This window comes from Neodiprion lecontei, chromosome 3 (assembly GCF_021901455.1).
Source record: "Neodiprion lecontei isolate iyNeoLeco1 chromosome 3, iyNeoLeco1.1, whole genome shotgun sequence".
NCBI classification, from domain to species: domain Eukaryota; kingdom Metazoa; phylum Arthropoda; class Insecta; order Hymenoptera; family Diprionidae; genus Neodiprion; species Neodiprion lecontei.
Genome location: NC_060262.1, coordinates 25,813,221 through 25,832,180, shown reverse-complemented (window position 1 = coordinate 25,832,180; position 18,960 = coordinate 25,813,221). Strand labels below are relative to the sequence as shown.

At 37.4% G+C, this 18,960-nt stretch overlaps 1 protein-coding gene across 11 annotated transcripts; it reads left to right on the top strand.

The window, feature by feature from the left end:
• Positions 1–7,163: 7,163 nt before the first annotated feature.
• Positions 7,164–17,661, top strand: LOC107225273 (phospholipase B1, membrane-associated). 11 transcript variants are annotated; one of them, XM_015665685.2, is made up of 9 exons: positions 7,170–7,328; positions 8,186–8,454; positions 12,318–12,457; positions 12,749–12,853; positions 12,946–13,157; positions 13,319–13,495; positions 13,886–14,178; positions 15,072–15,250; positions 16,767–17,661. In XM_015665685.2, the coding sequence occupies exons 3-9, from the start codon at positions 12,331–12,333 to the stop codon at positions 16,901–16,903; spliced, it is 1,230 nt and encodes a 409-aa protein (XP_015521171.1). In that variant the 5' UTR covers positions 7,170–7,328; positions 8,186–8,454; positions 12,318–12,330; the 3' UTR covers positions 16,904–17,661. The 11 variants fall into 11 exon arrangements, with proteins under 11 accessions (XP_046590026.1, XP_015521171.1, XP_046590021.1 ...); XM_046734071.1 differs by lacking the exons at positions 7,170–7,328; positions 8,186–8,454 and adding exons at positions 10,934–10,988; positions 11,587–11,696; XM_046734063.1 differs by lacking the exons at positions 7,170–7,328; positions 8,186–8,454 and adding exons at positions 10,987–11,148; positions 11,587–11,696.
• The last annotated feature ends 1,299 nt before the right edge of the window (positions 17,662–18,960 follow it).

Here is an 18,960-nt window from a genome sequence, read left to right as displayed (position 1 = left end):
AGATTATGAGAAGATTATAAAGTTATAGAAATTTTATTAGCGGACTGACAGCTACCGAATTTGGGGTTGCGCGAAAAACGAATTGAAATAATTTATTGTAAACATGAACCAGGAACCACGGAGCGCTTATCCTGGAAGTCGAGAAATTTTATTAGCGTACTGACAGCTACCGAATTTGGGGTTGCGCGAAAAACGAATTGAAATAATTTATTGTAAACATGAACCAGGAACCACGGAGCGCTTATCCTGGAAGTCGAGAAATTTTATTAGCGTACTGACAGCTACCGAATTTGGGGTTGCGCGAAAAACGAATTGAAATAATTTATTGTAAACATGAACCAGGAACCACGGAGCGCTTATCCTGGAAGTCGAGAAATTTTATTAGCGTACTGACAGCTACCGAATTTGGGGTTGCGCGAAAAACGAATTGAAATAATTTATTGTAAACATGAACCAGGAACCACGGAGCGCTTATCCTGGAAGTCGAGAAATTTTATTAGCGTACTGACAGCTACCGAATTTGGGGTTGCGCGAAAAACGAATTGAAATAATTTATTGTAAACATGAACCAGGAACCACGGAGCGCTTATCCTGGAAGTCGAGAAATTTTATTAGCGTACTGACAGCTACCGAATTTGGGGTTGCGCGAAAAACGAATTGAAATAATTTATTGTAAACATGAACCAGGAACCACGGAGCGCTTATCCAGGAAGTCGAGAAATTTTATTAGCGTACTGACAGCTACCGAATTTGGGGTTGCGCGAAAAACGAATTGAAATAATTTATTGTAAACATGAACCAGGAACCACGGAGCGCTTATCCTGGAAGTCGAGTTTCACCGCGTAGCGGAGCCGGAGCGCGGAATCCGGGAGGTTGAGAACCCGGTACTTGAAATACGTAGCGGACCCGAAGCGCGGGATCCGGGAGGTTGAGAACCCGGTACTCGAAATTTGCGGAGCGCGACTCTCATACGTCCGCTCTACTGCGCGGTTGTTTCCCGACTGAGGAATTCGGCTAGCTGATTTTGAATTGGTGACGTCACTTTCTGAACATCCGACATCCAAACTATGGTTTCGAACTTTGATACTATGTATGATGATGTATGATGTATGATGTATGATGTATGATGTATGATGTATGATGTATGATGTATGATGTATGATGAGTTTAGGTTTCACATTTCATACAAGAAATACACACCTCATCTCTCCTGCCGATTCCAGACTCAAGCGGCTAGGCCCTTCGATGGTCAGCCGTTGACTGAAGATGTATACTTCAGTGAACGGATCGGCTAATAACGCTGCCGTTCTGCGACAGTTGGATAACGAAAAATTTCGCTCGTATCTTTCAAATGTGTGTTAAAATACACTCGAAGTGTTGAGAAGCGTCGTTCTTTCTCTCCCTATCACCTTTCTAGGTCTTTAAATCACTACGCAGTGTTAAATACTGTCTTATATACGAAGCATCCATTTCATCTCGTTCAGAATTAGCGCATCCGTTATGTGTTGCAGTTACTCTGAATTTTTTTCCATCCGAATACTTTTCGAAAAACAATTCCGCTCCTCCACCCAACGCAGATGCTTCACTTGCGACCAGCTAAAACAGCGTTTCGATTCTATGCCTATGAAAATTCAAGATCGAGAGAGCAAATGAAAAGTTGTTGGAATAATTATGAATACTGATGTTATGGAATACATCGAGCGGGCGTCGAATAGAATCCCATTTCGAAATGAATAATTCTTCTCTTTTCATATCATAGCTAATCTAGTAATATAGGTAAATAGGATGGTTGGAGGTGTTCGGAAATGGTAGGAAATTTCAAAAGTTAAAGTCGACGATGATCCGGTGCATCAATTTTATCGTTACAGATTTTCTTTTCCCATGAGCCATAAAGTATTCAACAAAGATAATGCAGTCCTTAAAATTCATCATTCATCTCTGTCTGGAAAGCTAATTCGCAAGGCGTGGTATTCTATTCTATTTGCATTATTAGAAAAATACCCGTACTCTACATACACTGTTTCTAAACTTTTGCTACAGTTGGTTTAATCCCCATGCTTCCACAGCACGAATAGTCGGAAATGTTTTTGATTATCCATAATAAAATAAAAGAAGTAACAAAGCTTAAATTTATTGTCAAAGCTCTAATGAATACATCAAACTGCGGTCGAATCAATTCATTTATTATTTGCACATGAACTCTGTATATTTGATAAATTATTCCTAAATACATTGAAACATATGTATTTATAATGAAATATCATGCAATGGGCTGTGTAAACTATAAACTATAATTTCTATCGAATAGCTGCCTTTATGTCAACAGGGCTTTCAGACTCAGTTCAGTTCGTCCTCCTCCACGTTCACCTCCGACCACCTCCAACAATCGCCAACCACCTCGAACAACCATCGATAACCACCTCGGGTTGTACCTGGAATAGCGATAAATATTTTCAGTATAAGAACACATCAAAAACATTACGTAAGGATTCATATAATCACAGGTTTTGTTTTTTGGCTGTAACTTTCGATGCGTTGATCGCAGCGTATTGGGACTGCGCCCAATCGATTTCTCTCGCAAAATTACGTCGGAATAGTGAGTGAAAGAATCTATTCCGGCACTTTTCAAAATCGCGAAAATTTTCATCAAAAATGCGAAGGGGTCAGCCTCACCATTGGACGAAGAATATAAAGACAGTTGCCCTCATGGGCTTAGATGTGACAACCGAAAATTGCTCCGTGATATATTTCAATGGTAGAGTCGAGAACTTATCGCAGAACATCAGAGCGTTTCCGATTTCGACATGATGCTAGCTGCATTCGCCTTCTGAGTAACACAGTCTTTGCAATGGTAAGCCCAAGCCAGTACTTGGCCTGAGTGTACTTACCGACTTGACGGCGATACAAGAAATTAATAATGAGAATAAATATCTTTCAAAACTCATAGCAAAACAGTGATTTAATTAAAGTATAGGTACCCGAGAGAAGAATGTATACATAGATCATGAATAAAAATAGACGAGATGTAATAATGATGCAGAGACCAAAAAGTATAAACGTATATGCGGTCCATGTACGACATTGATATATATATGATTCATTTATGATTAATACGTGATGCAAACTATAAATTTTATAATTTTCTAGAAAACATACTAGATTATTTACTATAATCGGCTATAATATGACAATAAAAGAATTGTTCGTTTCGATATGGGATTTAATTCGACGCGCAGTCTTACATGTTCCATAACATTAATATCAGAATTAGGAGTAGGAATAGTAGTGGGATTAGGAGTAGGAGTAGGAATAGAAGTAAGATCAGGAGTAGGTTTAAGAATGAGAGTAGGAATAGGAATCGGATTAGGAGTTCGAGTAAGATCGTAGTAGAAGTAGGAGTATAGGAGGAGCGTAGGGGCGGGATGGCTAGTGGAGTGTAGAGTAGGGTAGGGTATGGTGGGGTGGGAAGGGGTAGGGTAGAGTAGGGTAGTGTACGGTAGGGTATAGAGCAGGGTAGAGTACGATAGGATAGGGGGTCCTCCCACTCCCACTCCTACTCCTACTCCTACTTCTGATCCTACTCCTACTGCTACTCCTACTCCGACTCCGACTCCGACTCCCACTCCTATTCCTGATTCTACTCCTACTCCTACTCCTGATTCTACTGCTATTCCTACTCCTACTCCTACTCTATTCAATACTTCAGAATGTTATACTCACAGTGCACAAATCCTCGTCATCCTCATCTACCTTGTTCGCCTCGTCTTCCTCGTTATCCTCCTCGTCCACCTCGATCACCCGAAACAACCCCCAGCCACCTTGAACGACCACCGCTAACCATCTCGGGTTATACCTCGAATACTAATAAATATTTTTAGTATCAGAACACATCAAAAATATTGTGTAAAGATTAATATAATTTTCTTATTGACACATTTCACCAAGAAGATTGAGAAAATTATAAAACATTATATGAAATTTATTAGCACAATGATAGCTACTGAATTTTTGCTTGCACAAAAAATGAATTGAAATAATTTATTGTAAATATGACAAGTTTCAAAAATTTTAAATATAATGTAAGTACAATTGCCATTAAATATTATCAAATTGTCAAACTCACCGAGCACAAATCCTTGTCCTCCTCGTCCACCTTGTTCCCCCCGTCTTCCTCGTCCTCCGCCAAGTCCACCTCCATCGACCACCGCTAACCCGAGATGGTTAGCGGTGGTAACTAATAAATATTTTCAGCACTAGAACACATCAAAACTATTGTGTAAGGATTAATATAATTGAATAATTGATTAATTAATTAATTAATAATATGGTAAATTGTATAAGCTTATTCATAGCTACTGAACATATGCTTGCGCGAAAAATGAATTGAAATAATTTATTGTAAACATGACTAGTTTGAAATATTTTAGATAAAATATAATTACAATTGCCATGAAATATTATAAAAGTGTTTTACTCACCGAGCACAAATCCTCGTCCTCCTCGTCCTCCTCATCCTCCTCCTCTTCCACCTCCGACCACCTTCAACCACCTCGAACAACCACCGATAACCACCTCAAGTTATACCTTGAATAGTAATAAATATTTTCAGTATAAGAACACATCGAAAATATCGTGTAAGGATTAATATAATTGAGTAATTGATTAATTAATTAATTAATAATAGAATTAATTGTATAAGCTTATTCACAGCTACTGAATATGTGCTTGCGCGAAAAATGAATTAAAATAATTTATTGTAAAGATGACTAGTTTGAAATATTTTAGATAAAATATAATTACAATTGCCATGAAATATTATAAAAGTGTTTTACTCACCGAGCACAAATCCTCGTCCCCCTCCTCCTGAATCACCGAGATTACCCGCAACCACCCCTAACTACCTCCAACGAAAACCGCCAACCACCTCGAGTTATACCTCGAATACTAATAAATATTTTCAGCGTGAGAACAAATCAAAAATAATGTGTAAGGTTTGATATAATTTTTTTATCGACATATTTTACCAAAAAGATTATGAGAAGTTTGTAAAGTTATAGAAATTTTATTAGCGCACTGACAGCTACTGAATTTGGGGTTGCGCGAAAAACGAATTGAAATAATTTATTGTAAACATGAACCAGGAACCACGGAGCGCTTATCCTGGAAGTCGAGTTTCACCGCGTAGCGGAGCCGGAGCGCGGAATCCGGGAGGTTGAGAACCCGGTACTCGAAATTTGCGGAGCGCGACTCTCATACGTCCGCTCTACTGCGCGGTTGTTTCCCGACTGAGGAATTCGGCTAGCTGATTTTGAATTGGTGACGTCACTTTCTGAACATCCGACATCCAAACTTTGGTTTCGACCTTCAATACTATGTATGATGATGTATGATGTACGCTGTATGATGTATGATCTATGATGTACGATGTATGATGTATGATGTATGATATGATGTATAATGAGTTTAGGTTTCACATTTCATACAAGAAATACACACTTTATGTCTCTTGCCGATTCCAGACTCAAGCGGCCAGGCCCTTCGATGGTCAGCCGTTGACTGAATATATATCCTTCAGTTAACGGGTCAGCTCATAACGCTGCCGTTCTGCGACAGTGGATGAAAACAATTTTTGCTCGAACCTTTCAAATGTGTGTTCAAATACATTTGAAGTCTTAGAAGCTTCGTTCTTTCTCTCCCTATCACCTTATTAGGTCTTTAAATCGCTACACTGCATTGAATACTGTCTCATATACGGAGCATCAATTTCATCTCGATCAAAGTTAGCGCATCCGTGATGTATTACAGTTACTCTGAATTTTTTTTCCATACGAACACTTTTCGAACAAGCGGATTTGGGCTGACTGTGAGCCAGCCTTTGAACTTCCTGTTATTTGTGCTCGAAACTAGTATATTCCGATAAAAGAGGCCAAACGAGCGTTTTTCCACGAATTTTGCATCTGTCATTATGCATTTCGCGAATCCGACTTCAGATTCGTGATCAGCGACCCAAAGAACATGAATTTTTCAATTATCATTAAACTTCGAATGTTTCAATTTTTTTCGAGCATATTTACTACGTGACATCTTTATTTTGCAAATGTGACTTCAGATATGTGATCAGCGACCCCAAACACTTCCGGATACCAATTTTCATGCAAATCCGTTCATCCGTTGCGAAGATAACTTCATTTTTATTTTAGTTTTGTGAATTTGGTTTTTCAAATTATTGAAAACCTACTAAACCAATCACAGCCAAAATCTAACCAAGTCTAAGTCTGAAAGAGGTGTGTCGATTAAGACCAAGTTCATCAAAATCTAACTACTCGTTCTCGAGATATCGTCGGACAAAAAATTGATCACACACGTACATGCACACATACATACATACACACAGACGTCCATTTGAAAATGGAGGTGATTGGAGGTGATTCTCCGGACTTCAAAACGTGGAGATCTAGTGAGAACTCAACTTTTCATTTTCGGGGTGATTACAATAACTTCCTATTTTCTCTGAAATCAGAGAAACGGGAAGTTGAAAACAATTCTGCTGCTCTACCCAACGTAGATACTTCACTTGCGACGAGCTAAAACAGCGTTTCGATTCTATACCTACGAAAATTCAAGTTCGAGAGAGGAAATCAATAGTTGTTGAATTAATTATGAATAATAATGTTATGGACTACATCGAGCGCGTGAAATTACGACCGGTATTAGTTCAAGTCATTTCGAAAAAGATCTTAAAGCACAATCAAATTTGCGCACTCACGAGTGACGATTTTTCGAAGAAATTTATCAATTAAGACTGAACTAGCCTCAAGCGTAATATGACTAGAGTAAGACGTCCGCCTAGGTAAAATGACTCGGTAAACAACCGAGCGTGAATTAAAATTCCTTTCATATATTCACACAATTGCCATTGCCCGGTTTCGCCTGCAACGATGAATATCATTTTTATTCACGGTTTGTTTCTCATACGTCGCGCGTATATGTAAAGATGCCTGGGGAATTATAATCAAAAATCGCCCTTTCCCAGACTCGGTATACTTCTCCAAGTATTCAACCATTGGATGACAGAAAAATGCTTTTATAATGTGATTCATTAGGTTCGGAATAAGATCGTCTATCAAAGGCATTGGGTACGGTTGCATCAATTTTGATTGCGCAGTTCAAAATCATGAGGATACTTTATTCGTAAAGTCATTCAGTCTTTTATCCTATCTCTAGGTTAATAAGATACCGTTATACAGTGCAGTGCTTCTCTAGTTTATTTCCAACGATGGCTATGAGGGTAGTGTCTCGTTACTTCGGCTAGGCTACAACCGATAAAGGTGAGTGATAGAATAGAATTGCGAGAAACTCTGTCATAGCAAAGCAAATCGTACGTAAAGTTTCTCAAATTTGTAAAATTGCAATTTCTATTTCCGTGTAACGCACCGACGCTTTCATGGTATAAGTCGTGAAAAATGGGAAGATTCCTCAAAGTGTCGATACAGGAAAATGAGTGGCACGCGTTACACAGTGAATTTCTTTGTCTGATCTGCGGAACGATGCGTCCACTTTATTCAAGCAACCGGTGTTACAATAAATAAAAGAAACATACCCAAGGAGTAAGCGTAATTTTCCGTAATTATCTCCAGTGATCAACGCAAAAAGGCAATATTCAGATGAAAAATTCGATTTTTATTCTTAATATCCAAAGTTTATGAAAAAAAAAACACTACAAACAAAAATTTGGTTTGGTGCCTTGATTTTTTTCTGTGAATTTTAGTGCTTGAGAACGAAGAATCTAAAAATAATATAATGAATGTATCAGAAACTATCTTCCCCCTTTACAATACTGTAATATCATAAAAACCAGAGAGAATATAATAATCATGATTTTACTTTTAAATTCTTCGTTCTCAAACTCCAATATTCATCGACAAAATCAGGACAACAAAAAAATTCTTTTTTTTTTTTTGTTGAGCTGTGATATCTTTTTTTTTACGTTTGGCTGCTGTAACTCCAATTGCTTAAATAAGTCGAATGCATCGTTCCGCAGACAGAGAAACTCACTGCAAATGCGTGTAAGTATAATACATAGTCCTTCTCCTTGAACCGATGACACTGTGACGTGGGGCTCCATCCGAACAAGATTCTGGATGCATTGCTTTATTTGTGAGATAAATTTAATTTTCTCCTTCAGCCAGAAACGTTTCCGCCCAGTGTCCTTGCAGCAGTGCATTTACCATCGGCCAGGGTTATCAGATCTGCGGTGCAAGAAGAAAACCTTGACACCTGCACGATCAGACGGTAAACAAGGTGGTATATAGTTCTCGTTTGGAGGTTCATCCAGAGTTCTGCACGAGTGGTCAAAAGCTGTCTGCCTTTCCATTGACGGTTCTCGAGTGTCGCGGATGCACGTGGATTGGACAAATTTTTGGATATTGGTGCGCGGTTTCTCTCGAATCAAAGGTATAATACGAGTGCAATTGCAATATCACTATTCTGTACATCGGCATTTTCATCTCGCATCTTTCCATCGAAAGTTCACACAAACGCAAGTGGTTTTTTCCCTCATTAAATCAATGCTACGAATGAAGAGGACGAGCATTACTGATGCTCGGTCGAATCCATGATGATCCGGGAAGGTATGCTTGCCGCGTCATTATTCTCAGTTAGCATCTCAAGTAGATATAAACGGAAAAATGTACGGTTATCGGTACCCCATGCGTTGCACGCACGCTGCAAGTTTTATTGATGACAGCGAATACCGGACGATGAAAGAATACAAAGAAATCGCCGTGTTTTGCGGTGCTCAAAGTATAACTTACTCTCAAAACCGTCTAACGGGAAATTACTGCAGCTTTCAGCGAATGATTTTTTCTTAATCTGCTTACAGATTACTATGAATTTTCGAGTGACGTAACGTGCGGACATTTTTTCGAACCTATAATTTTGGTAGACCGATGTTGATTATCGCCCATTTAATCAGAACTAGAATCAGGGCTCTCATCTTAAATCTTGTTACTGTCTATGCAAGTGGTTCGTTACCCAAACGTTTTATATGGGCCAAAAGCGACTTCTTAAAATTATTGCATCTAACAATTGTCAATCGGTATACACTTATTAGCTATCACATATCGTTCCGGTTGTTAATATTTTGCGAGTAAGCAATGCACGAGATAAAATATACGTGTGGTTAACCTATCGTGAATTGTATAATAATTGTGCAGTTTGTAACAAAAACTGATCATGATCATGTGATTCATTCTCAATCGACCGATTTCCGAATTATTCCGCAATGATTTCACAAGCGTGAGACATTTTTACAAAACCATCAAATCAAGGTTTGAAAGGGTTAGAAATAATTTGATGCATAAACGTACAAGACCCTTACTAACAAAGATTATATTCACATCAGTAAAAAAAAAAAAAATTTCCACTGATATTGATTTGAATCTGAACGATATTACATAATGCGTAGAGGCAAAAACTTGTAGTGAAGCTGTTTTTTGACAACAGATAAATCCCTTGATATTCAATTTTGTACCAGTCAGCCTTGGCCCCCTTTCATCCCTTCTCTGGCGTTTCCGCGACATTCGGTTCTTATGCAATTATAAATTACGATCGCATTATTCTTAAGCCGATCAAAAACGAAAAACCAAATAATAATGATAATAATAATAATAATGATAATAACAATAATAATTTAATCATATCCATGGCAATATTGGACAAAGAATATAAGAACAGAAAATGGAGTATAGAAATAACTTATAGCCTCACTTTTTGCGTCACTTAAGTACGATTTTACGATGTCGTGAGTTTATTATACAAGGTGAGACAAAATTATGAAAACACCTAGAAATCTTCCAGAGTTTGGTGAAGAAAAAAAAAATTGCCAAGGTTATATCTGAGGAAATTTTTGACAAGGGATTCAATGGCGACCTTTGATTTGTCCTTGAACCTCATCTTCAAGATCATTTTGAAGTCGACTATGATTTTTCAAACGGGAACCCCCACTTCTGTTGCCAGCATCGGAAAAAGCGGGAATTCTTACGTTCCAATATGTGTCAAGGTTCAGGGTCAACGTGACCTCTACGGGTCAAATAAAGGTCAAAAGTATGACTGGTAACAATAACGTGGATATTTTTGAGGATGCGGATCTGACGCAAAATGTTGCACTCAAAAGTCACCAGGTTTCTTCAGAACGGTCTGATTAACTTTTGAAAGTTGATCTTGAAATCAAACTTCAAGGTTTGAAGATGAAGTCCAAGATCAAATCAAAGGTCACTATTGAATTCCTTGTTAAAAATTTCCCAAGATTTAACCTTGGGTATTTTTTTGTCACCGAACCCAGCGAGATTTCTAGGAGTTTCCATACTTTTGCCTCACCCTGTTATGAAACAATGTATACCGCGATTAATAACGTCATTACGAAATAGATTGATACACGCGAGTTTGTCAGTAATTATAAGTCTATATTATTTCGGTAAAAGCCATTACTCCATTTTTCAGCCAGTCTGCAATTAATAACAGGAAACAGGCGAGATTAACAAAATAAAATAAATTATTTTAAAATCGAACAAAAAGTCGGCTATATAAAAACGTTAGGTCTATCAACATCTTGATCAATATAGTAACGCTCGATGATATTACTGCATATTCAAATTTGCTCGTGCAAATTCGTTTGATTTTTTTATAACAGCCAAGGCTACCAAATTTAAATGAAAATACACCCACCTATAAATATTTGTAAACGCTAGGTAGTCGTAGTTATTCGGTTGTATAAGTCAGTCGAAACCAGCTGTTGCAGAATTCGAATATACGATCTTCAGTAACTTGAATCAACTGCGTTAAACTTTTCCTTAACTGACGCAGTTTTGAAATATAGTTACACGTGTGATACTCTGCTTTAAACTATACCCAAATTACAACTATAGTTTAACAAATATCCCTGCAACGGATTGATATACAGTGGAAGTGTGTGGAAGTTATATGCCGATGTATGGAAACCTTTTGAATATCAGTGGGGATACTTTAACACAAGTGCTTGACATTTTCACAATAATGTTCGTTCAGTAATACTAGTATAATAGTAATGTCACACCAATACTATGGCTGCTGTATCCATGATTTGCGTGCATGAATTGCACCACGAATTTTGTAGTGTAATATTCTTTTCTAGTTCATAGACGTCACAAAAATCTTATCCTCCTCAAAAGTGATAGCAAAAACAATCTGCGTACTACGATATCGAGCATATCATATTACGACTGTACAAAGGCGTGCCGTTTATTCATATAGCATAGCCGAATAAAATTGGCTATTCCTACCGCGGGTGAAACGTCTGAGAATTCGTTAATAACTTTTCACAATTGGTTCTATCATCGATTCAATTCCAAGAACAGGAATTACGTGATCTAAATGAGTAATTTGAAATGCAATGGTTCTGAAATTTTTCCCGAATTAATTATCCTTCACCCACGTTTAGGAGTACGGTGCAAAAATAATGCGCTGGAAATTTGACGTTCATAAGTTTTCATAGTTGAACCAGGAATCTTTACGGTTATGCGTATCGGTTAATAATTTAAAAAATTCCAGTACGTCTTCCGAGATTGTAATCACAGTTTCTGCGGACGCATGTTGGTTGCTTGCAAGAATACTTCCGTATATGGATTCCCTTCTCAGAACTTGCATTTATATTTGCAAACGTGAGTTTTTGAAACGTGTCTTTTTCTGACTGATGATCATTTACACGTTTCACGGTTTTTGTTTGTTGTTTTCCACTTTTGACCTTCGCAGTGTTCGTATGCTGAAATTTAGTTAATAAATTGCTAAAAATTCCTCGCTTTTTAGGGTATCTTGTAATTTTCAATGGCGTTAAACTATTCTACAGCACAGCGTTCTTAGCTGAGGGCGTAGAGTAGAAATTCCTTGATTCAAATCGTAAGTTATGCCTGAAGAGTAACGTCATTATGCATGACATTTAAAAAATACAGAATTTCTTATCTGTAACGATATCAAGCATTATAAGAAATCACGAGAAATATCCTCGAATGCATAATTAGAAGAAGTTCTTGGCATCTAGTCCAACGTCCTTGGAAACACTTTACGTTGATGCTATTACGACGCACGTGCGATAAATTCCAAGATTACTTATGCATCACGAGAGATGAGAAAATAAGAAACAATAATATCTTATACCAATTGCGCACAAGTTAAATTTTATTAGCAGGTCTCTAGTAAGCTTGATTTAATGTTTCAGATAGAAAAAAAAATTCCCGTAATTACATTACGTTTAAAAATTCAATCACGGTTGTTTAATTTTTTAGATTCACCGCGGAAATGAGGATCTATTTCTTTATTCAACTTCTTCTGGTCTTATGCACGATTTGTCAATCCCAGCGGACGGCTCTGGATGACAATATTGGAGTGTACCGGAATGTTCGTGAATTTGCTCTGAATATCATAGGTATACGATGAATTAGAATGGTTTTTTAACGTTACAGTTATCTTCTATTAATTCAGTGGCATGGCAATGAAACTACTATTAACTTACCATTAATGAAATCGATTAAGGTCATGCTTTTAATGACGTCTCGAGTCCATGATAGAACAAAAAATGGTATCATTCTTTCACCGCATCACATGCAGAATGCATTCTCTCAACCGTATCCAGGATACAGTAAAGGGACCAGCCTTGACGAACAATTATATGGATGCAAATACCGAAACCAATTACAGTGAATATCGAATCTTGCAGGCAGAACGAGTACTCCAGGAGGATGGCAATTGGCCCGAGCAAGAGATCAACGAAAATTACAAAACATTGTCAGTCCGAACATTCCGTTTCCTTGCGCACTTACAAGTATGTCGTTGAATTTAGGGTATCATAATATTTAGGAACATAAGCGAGTGCAACACTGGATCGTTGTCATTCCATTGCTTCATTCACACTAGATACAAGATCCCCCGAGCCTCCCACGTCTGTTCACAAGTTGAGGCCAGGTGACATAGACGTAATTGCAGCAATGGGGGACTCCTTGACGGCGGGTTTTGGGGCGGTAGCAACGCAGTTTCCTCACGTTGTCGTTGAAAATCGTGGTGTATCCTGGTCCGGAGGAGGCCAATCAAGCTGGAGAGAATATCTGACACTTCCGAACATTATAAAGGTTATTTTATCTTATGCACGGCTGGCTGAAGAAGCGGCATGTTTTACATAATTATTTCATCTCACGGTTACATCGATGCTCATAATTCACGCTGTCGGCTTCTGATCAATCAGGAATCACGTGTACATTCAACTTTGGCACTTTTTTTTTTTTGTTTGAAGGTTTTCAACCCGAATCTCATCGGTTACGCGCTCTCCGATTCATTCACAACTCACAAGGAATCCCAACTGAATGTAGCCGAAGGTTTAGCAATGTCCGCCGATATGCCCTTCATGGCACAGGTTTTAATCAAGCGAATTAAGCACGATCCAAGGATTAACTTGAAGACGCATTGGAAAGTACGCATACATTTGGAATCCAACGAATTATATTTTTGCCAAGTTATGTTGTTTTGTGTTTTTTGTCCATTCAATATTACGATTTCTGTTCCTTGATGAGAATTATTTTTATTGTGGATGTACAAGGTTTGAAAAATTTCCGTTATTGCCAACGAAACTTTGGAGCTGTGCGAAGTAGATGTAACGTTTTTTAAGATGACTAAAAATAATTTATTTGAAATAATTCGATTTCATTACATGTAAGGTTACAAAATTTGGTCAGCTGTTCAACTGGAGATTTAAATTGGATAATAAGATATCCGACACAATTATCAAGCAGTGAATTTATGTAAAGTGGGAAACTCTTGATCGGATATTATTTAAGCCACATTATTCGGTTCATTGTTCTAGATGATCAGCTTATTGATAGGTCCAAATGATTTCTGCTCCGAAATGTGTTACCAAAGTTCACCTTCGTCCATATTAGCGAAACATCGATCAGACCTTATAACGGTGTTTCGAATACTCAGAGACAACTTACCCAGAACTATAGTGGCGTTGATACCTCCGCCAAACTTGAAAGTATTGGTAGAATTTACTAAACGACAACCAATCTGCGATATAGCGGTCGATGTGGAATGCAGCTGTTTGTTTGGTCTAAGGTGGCAGTGGCGAAAGAAAGAATTCTACGCAATCATGCGCGAGTAAGTGGCTTACATAAGTGTTTCACTTAGACTCTTGAACAAACTTTATCAACCAAATTATAAATAGTCTCGGAATGGCAAAAGTTACACCGATAATGAAACTTGATGTTCCTAAATCCAATGATTTACAAAAAACTATTCATGCCAGAGCCTATTTTGATACCAGATTTTCAATGCGGGTCCGATAATCCGTAAGCAGTAAAGTTGAACAAACTAGTTGTGTTAGTTCTTTTTATCTACCACAAGTATCACATTATCTTCTCATATTTCACTGTATATGTACCGACAGTTGATAATAATTATTGGACCAGCCAACAAGACAAAACAGTATGGTTTCTTCCAAGGTAGCATACGGTCCGCAAGGTCGACTGACATTTGACTAATTGTCGGCAAAAAATCAAATCAATTAATCGGAGATCAATGAAAAGGGCGTATTTAAAGCCAATAGTTGACTACGCGTCAACCATATCCACTAGATTGTCAATTTTGACAATCAATACCGTTGAAGTTGACTGAAAATTGACTTGTTTTAGTCACTAAAAAATAGTCAAGTGAGCCCTTAAAATTTCGAGAATTACTACATTATTCTATCCGACTAGGTACATTCACTATAGCAAGTTCTATACGATATTCAATTCTAATTTTGGATTTGTCGTTATCTTGACATTCCTGAGACCATTCGTTGACATACGACTTGCCCAGTTTTGACTTTTAGATTATCAACAGACGTTACCATGTCTCAGTCACCGTCTCGTCTTTATTCGCCTGTTGATATTATGTCGGCTTCAATCAATCAAGTGATAATAAAAATTTCGACAAGTGTGCTACCTGGGCTACCAGAGGCTATAACACTTCGACAATTGCCGTATTACCGAGCGCTTTTTTATCAACAGATGGCAAAAGATTGAGGAGGAAGTTGCGACGCTTCCGGAATTTCAAAGGGAAGACTTCGCGATCGTACTTCAGCCTTTTACAACAAATATATCGTTTCCGGTAACAACGTCCGGGTTGACAGATTTCACTTACTCATCTGCAGACTGTTTTCACCTCAGTCAAAAAGGTTACGCCAGAGGTGAGTGCCGCTGTAAAATTAAATACGTACATATACATTTATTATAATTGTATGAATTCAAATTAAATCCGGGACTCATTCGTATTCGAAAATTCAGTTAGCCTCGGAGGTGATTTATTCGCTTTCTGTACCGACGAGTAAGAACAGTGTGAGAATGCCAGGGGACCAGAAATTCGTTCTCTTGCTGCAGTATTTCAAGACAAACACCTGTAATTTACAAAACATGCGATATATTATTATGCAACGAATTGTATATGCTTTGCAACACAGCCCGTGGCTCTTTTCAATTCGGCATCTTTGTTATCCTGACAAAAGTAGCGAGTCAACGGGTTTTTTCTCTTTCTCCCCCACTCACGTGTCGTTGCATGACAGGGTTCTCAATGCGAGCCAGGAATTGTTCTACGTAACATGACAGCAGGTGCGGAACACTGTTATGTCATAATTTCTGCAATAATATCATCAGATTTTTATCTGCCCACCTCTAAGCTAGCGTAGGTTGGAAATCTACAAACCAGGCTAGGAGAACAATAGTTTCGAGTAGCTTGGACAATGATTTCATCAGAAATTATATAAGGGGGAAAATTGATAAGCAGTGCAGTGAGTTGCCAAGAAATTTGGAGGGATTAAGGCAATTACTCGTCGCTATCGCAAAAGCACGTCGCTTGAAACCGTTTTAAATCACTGAAAAATAGTTAAAGATCAGTTGGAAACGGATTAAAATTGCACGACAACTTTCGAAAATCGTTTGGAAATCTCTGAAATCAATTTCAAACTGTTTTACGTCATTTTTAAATGGTTCGAAATCACTTGTTAGCTATCGTATCGAGAGCTTGGAACGATTCGTTCTAATTCGATCGTCACTTGGACTATAAGTGAATAGCCCCTTACACTGAGTATTCAGAGGCGATAAAGTACATTTAAGATAATTTTCAATCACCCAGCAGTCACTGTTATCTAGAAAATGAATTAATTTATGAGTCACATTTTTTTCGCAACCTTTTAGAATATTCGATGGTCTGAATTTAACTATTGAGATAAAGACCGAGGTTTTACTCCATGATTAGTTCAATTTTTTACAAGTAAACTTTCCATCCCAAAGAAATAAATCTCACGCTCATGAGTCCGTAATGCGATAGCCGTTGAAAAATAGTATCTTCCATCTCAGGTCAACAGGCTTTTTTTGACCACGCTATCTTGACAGTTCGCGCTACTCCTTTCTCTTCGTTTCACCCGCTTTTACGTAATATACAATATTAGATTCTCCCTGGATAAATTCAATTTACTCCTCGACGGATAATCATACATTTGAGTTATTCTACAACTACTGCGAATACCTGTTCCAATAAATATAAACAGGTATTCGTATTCGATCGTTTGTAAACATCATGAAATTAATTAGCCAATAACTCGTACGAGAGATTTTGTATAACTTCAAAGTATGCGTAATATATACCTAATTAATTTTGGTTAAATTCGGGAACTCCGTGACTAAATCTATATTCTAACATGTTTTCAGCTGCGAATGCACTCTGGAACAACCTGATGGAACCCGTTGGGCGGAAGTCCAGAAATTGGCAGAATATCTTCGAAAGATTTTTGTGTCCGACATCAAAGAGGCCCTACATATCAACGATGAAAAATAGTATATCTTAACAAATTGACTTCACATGTCGATTGCTAGAGATAAAAATCACAATATTGTTCACGAGAGATCAGCCCCGACAATTGAATGTAATGATTAGCCATATTTGTCATATGTGTATTGACGTACGATTCTGTTGCCATTTACGATCGCATTCATACTCGCCTTAACTTTATTTATGGATTACTTCTTCCTATTGTTATTTATTACCGAGTACTCTTTAAGTTTGGTACTGCAATATTATATTCATAGAGTGACGTGACTTAGATACGTGGAAACTGGTTTACTTATTGTTTTCAAGGATCACAATCAACAGCTTTAATTGCAATACAGTTTATTCCATTTTCATTAGTTTGTGGTTTTCATTTCGGTCAAAGATCAGCTGCTTTTCCCCGAAAAAGGAATGCCGATTCAGTGGAAATATTACTAAGCATGGGTTATACTCGCAACTCGATATAGATGGATAACGTAGCAAAAGTATGCGATAAGTGGAAGTGTTGCGATACGATAGGTTAAATTTTAACGTTAAATTTAAAAATCTAATTATGAATCCTATTTAGTTAAAGTAGGCCACAAGAAGAAATTATTGTTATGTCGTGTTAAAATATAAGACACTTATTTGTGTTTGAATGGCTGACAACGAACTGGATATTCATTCATCCAACCCTACCAATAATCCAGATCGTTTCAATTATGTCTATTCTAAATTTCATTTTTATGAATTTTTGTGCTTATTTGTATAATTAATACTAGTAGTGCGGAAACTAAGGTAAGAAATATATATATGAATGTCAAAAAAATTCGTCTTTGATCTCCCTATCAGATAAGTTTTGTGTGAAATTTTTCCTCGAATATCCTTTCGATTTTCAGGTATTCGCCTTGGGTGATTAAAACCGACCACCCCGTATAATTTTTGTTCTAACAGACTTTCACTTTCGATGTCTCAATCCTGCGATCACTAAAATTATTATCAAAACGCAGCTTCTTCTTATTTCCTTGAAAATTTCACACGACAATCGACAAGCTCCTTTTCGTACGAAATTTTCAACTAAAATAAAACTGTATGACTTTTTTTATGATTCGTGACAATCCAGGCTGAGGGTGCGAGGATGGCGAATATTTCAGCCTATTCAAAAATCTGTTACAGGCTTGTTAATGTTATACCTCTGCACATTCCACCTCTTTTATTAGTTTTTATCTCGACCGTGAAACTTAGAACTGGTTTCTGTATCGGTTGTTCCGTGACGCGGATATTGAACAATAATTCTGTCGCACATGCAAAAATTAACGCAATTGTCGTACTGAACTTTCACCACTACATCAGATGAATCCGAGTGATTGCAACAGGGATTGCAACATATATGCAACCAACAGATTGATCGTTTTGAGAAATCTGTCGAGGGAATCCACAGTGGAAAGATAATTTATCGAAAATGTCCTGAGCCAACGGCTGATTGATCTGCTAGACACGCGAAGTCGTTGCTCAATGTAACATCTTGGTCCTAATTTATCCTACTCCTCAAATTCCTTACCTAAAGCTCCTTTCTCTTATTGGTATTGCATCCCGATGTTGCTCGAGCTCTTTTTGGCCATTCTGACTCGCAGTTGAAACCATATACTGTAGTCAAAATACCAGAAATCACAATATTCAAAAAATTTAGTACAGCTGAACTCCCGTGAAGCTTTTACTTTGTCATATTTAAGCACCTGTTTCTACTGGGTGAAAAGAGATTTCGCAATTTCAATGAAAATTGGAAATTTGAAAAATTTTTTGCAAAGTTGACAAAAATTATTTAAGAATTCATATCGATACTTTACATTTTACATTATTTGATTACAAATAAAATTTACGCAACCGAAGAAAGTCGAGAGTGTCGCGACTTGACGTGGCACCTTTATCTTTTCAAATTGATTTTTCAAGTTCTAAATTTACTTGATGTTGCTTCTGTCTTCTTTTTTCTACAAAGTAATAATACGCCGCAGAGTTTTTTAAAAGCAAAAGGTATTTAGTGTAATATAAACGTATGGAATACGTGCGAGATAAAAATAATTCATTTGGTCGTCAATT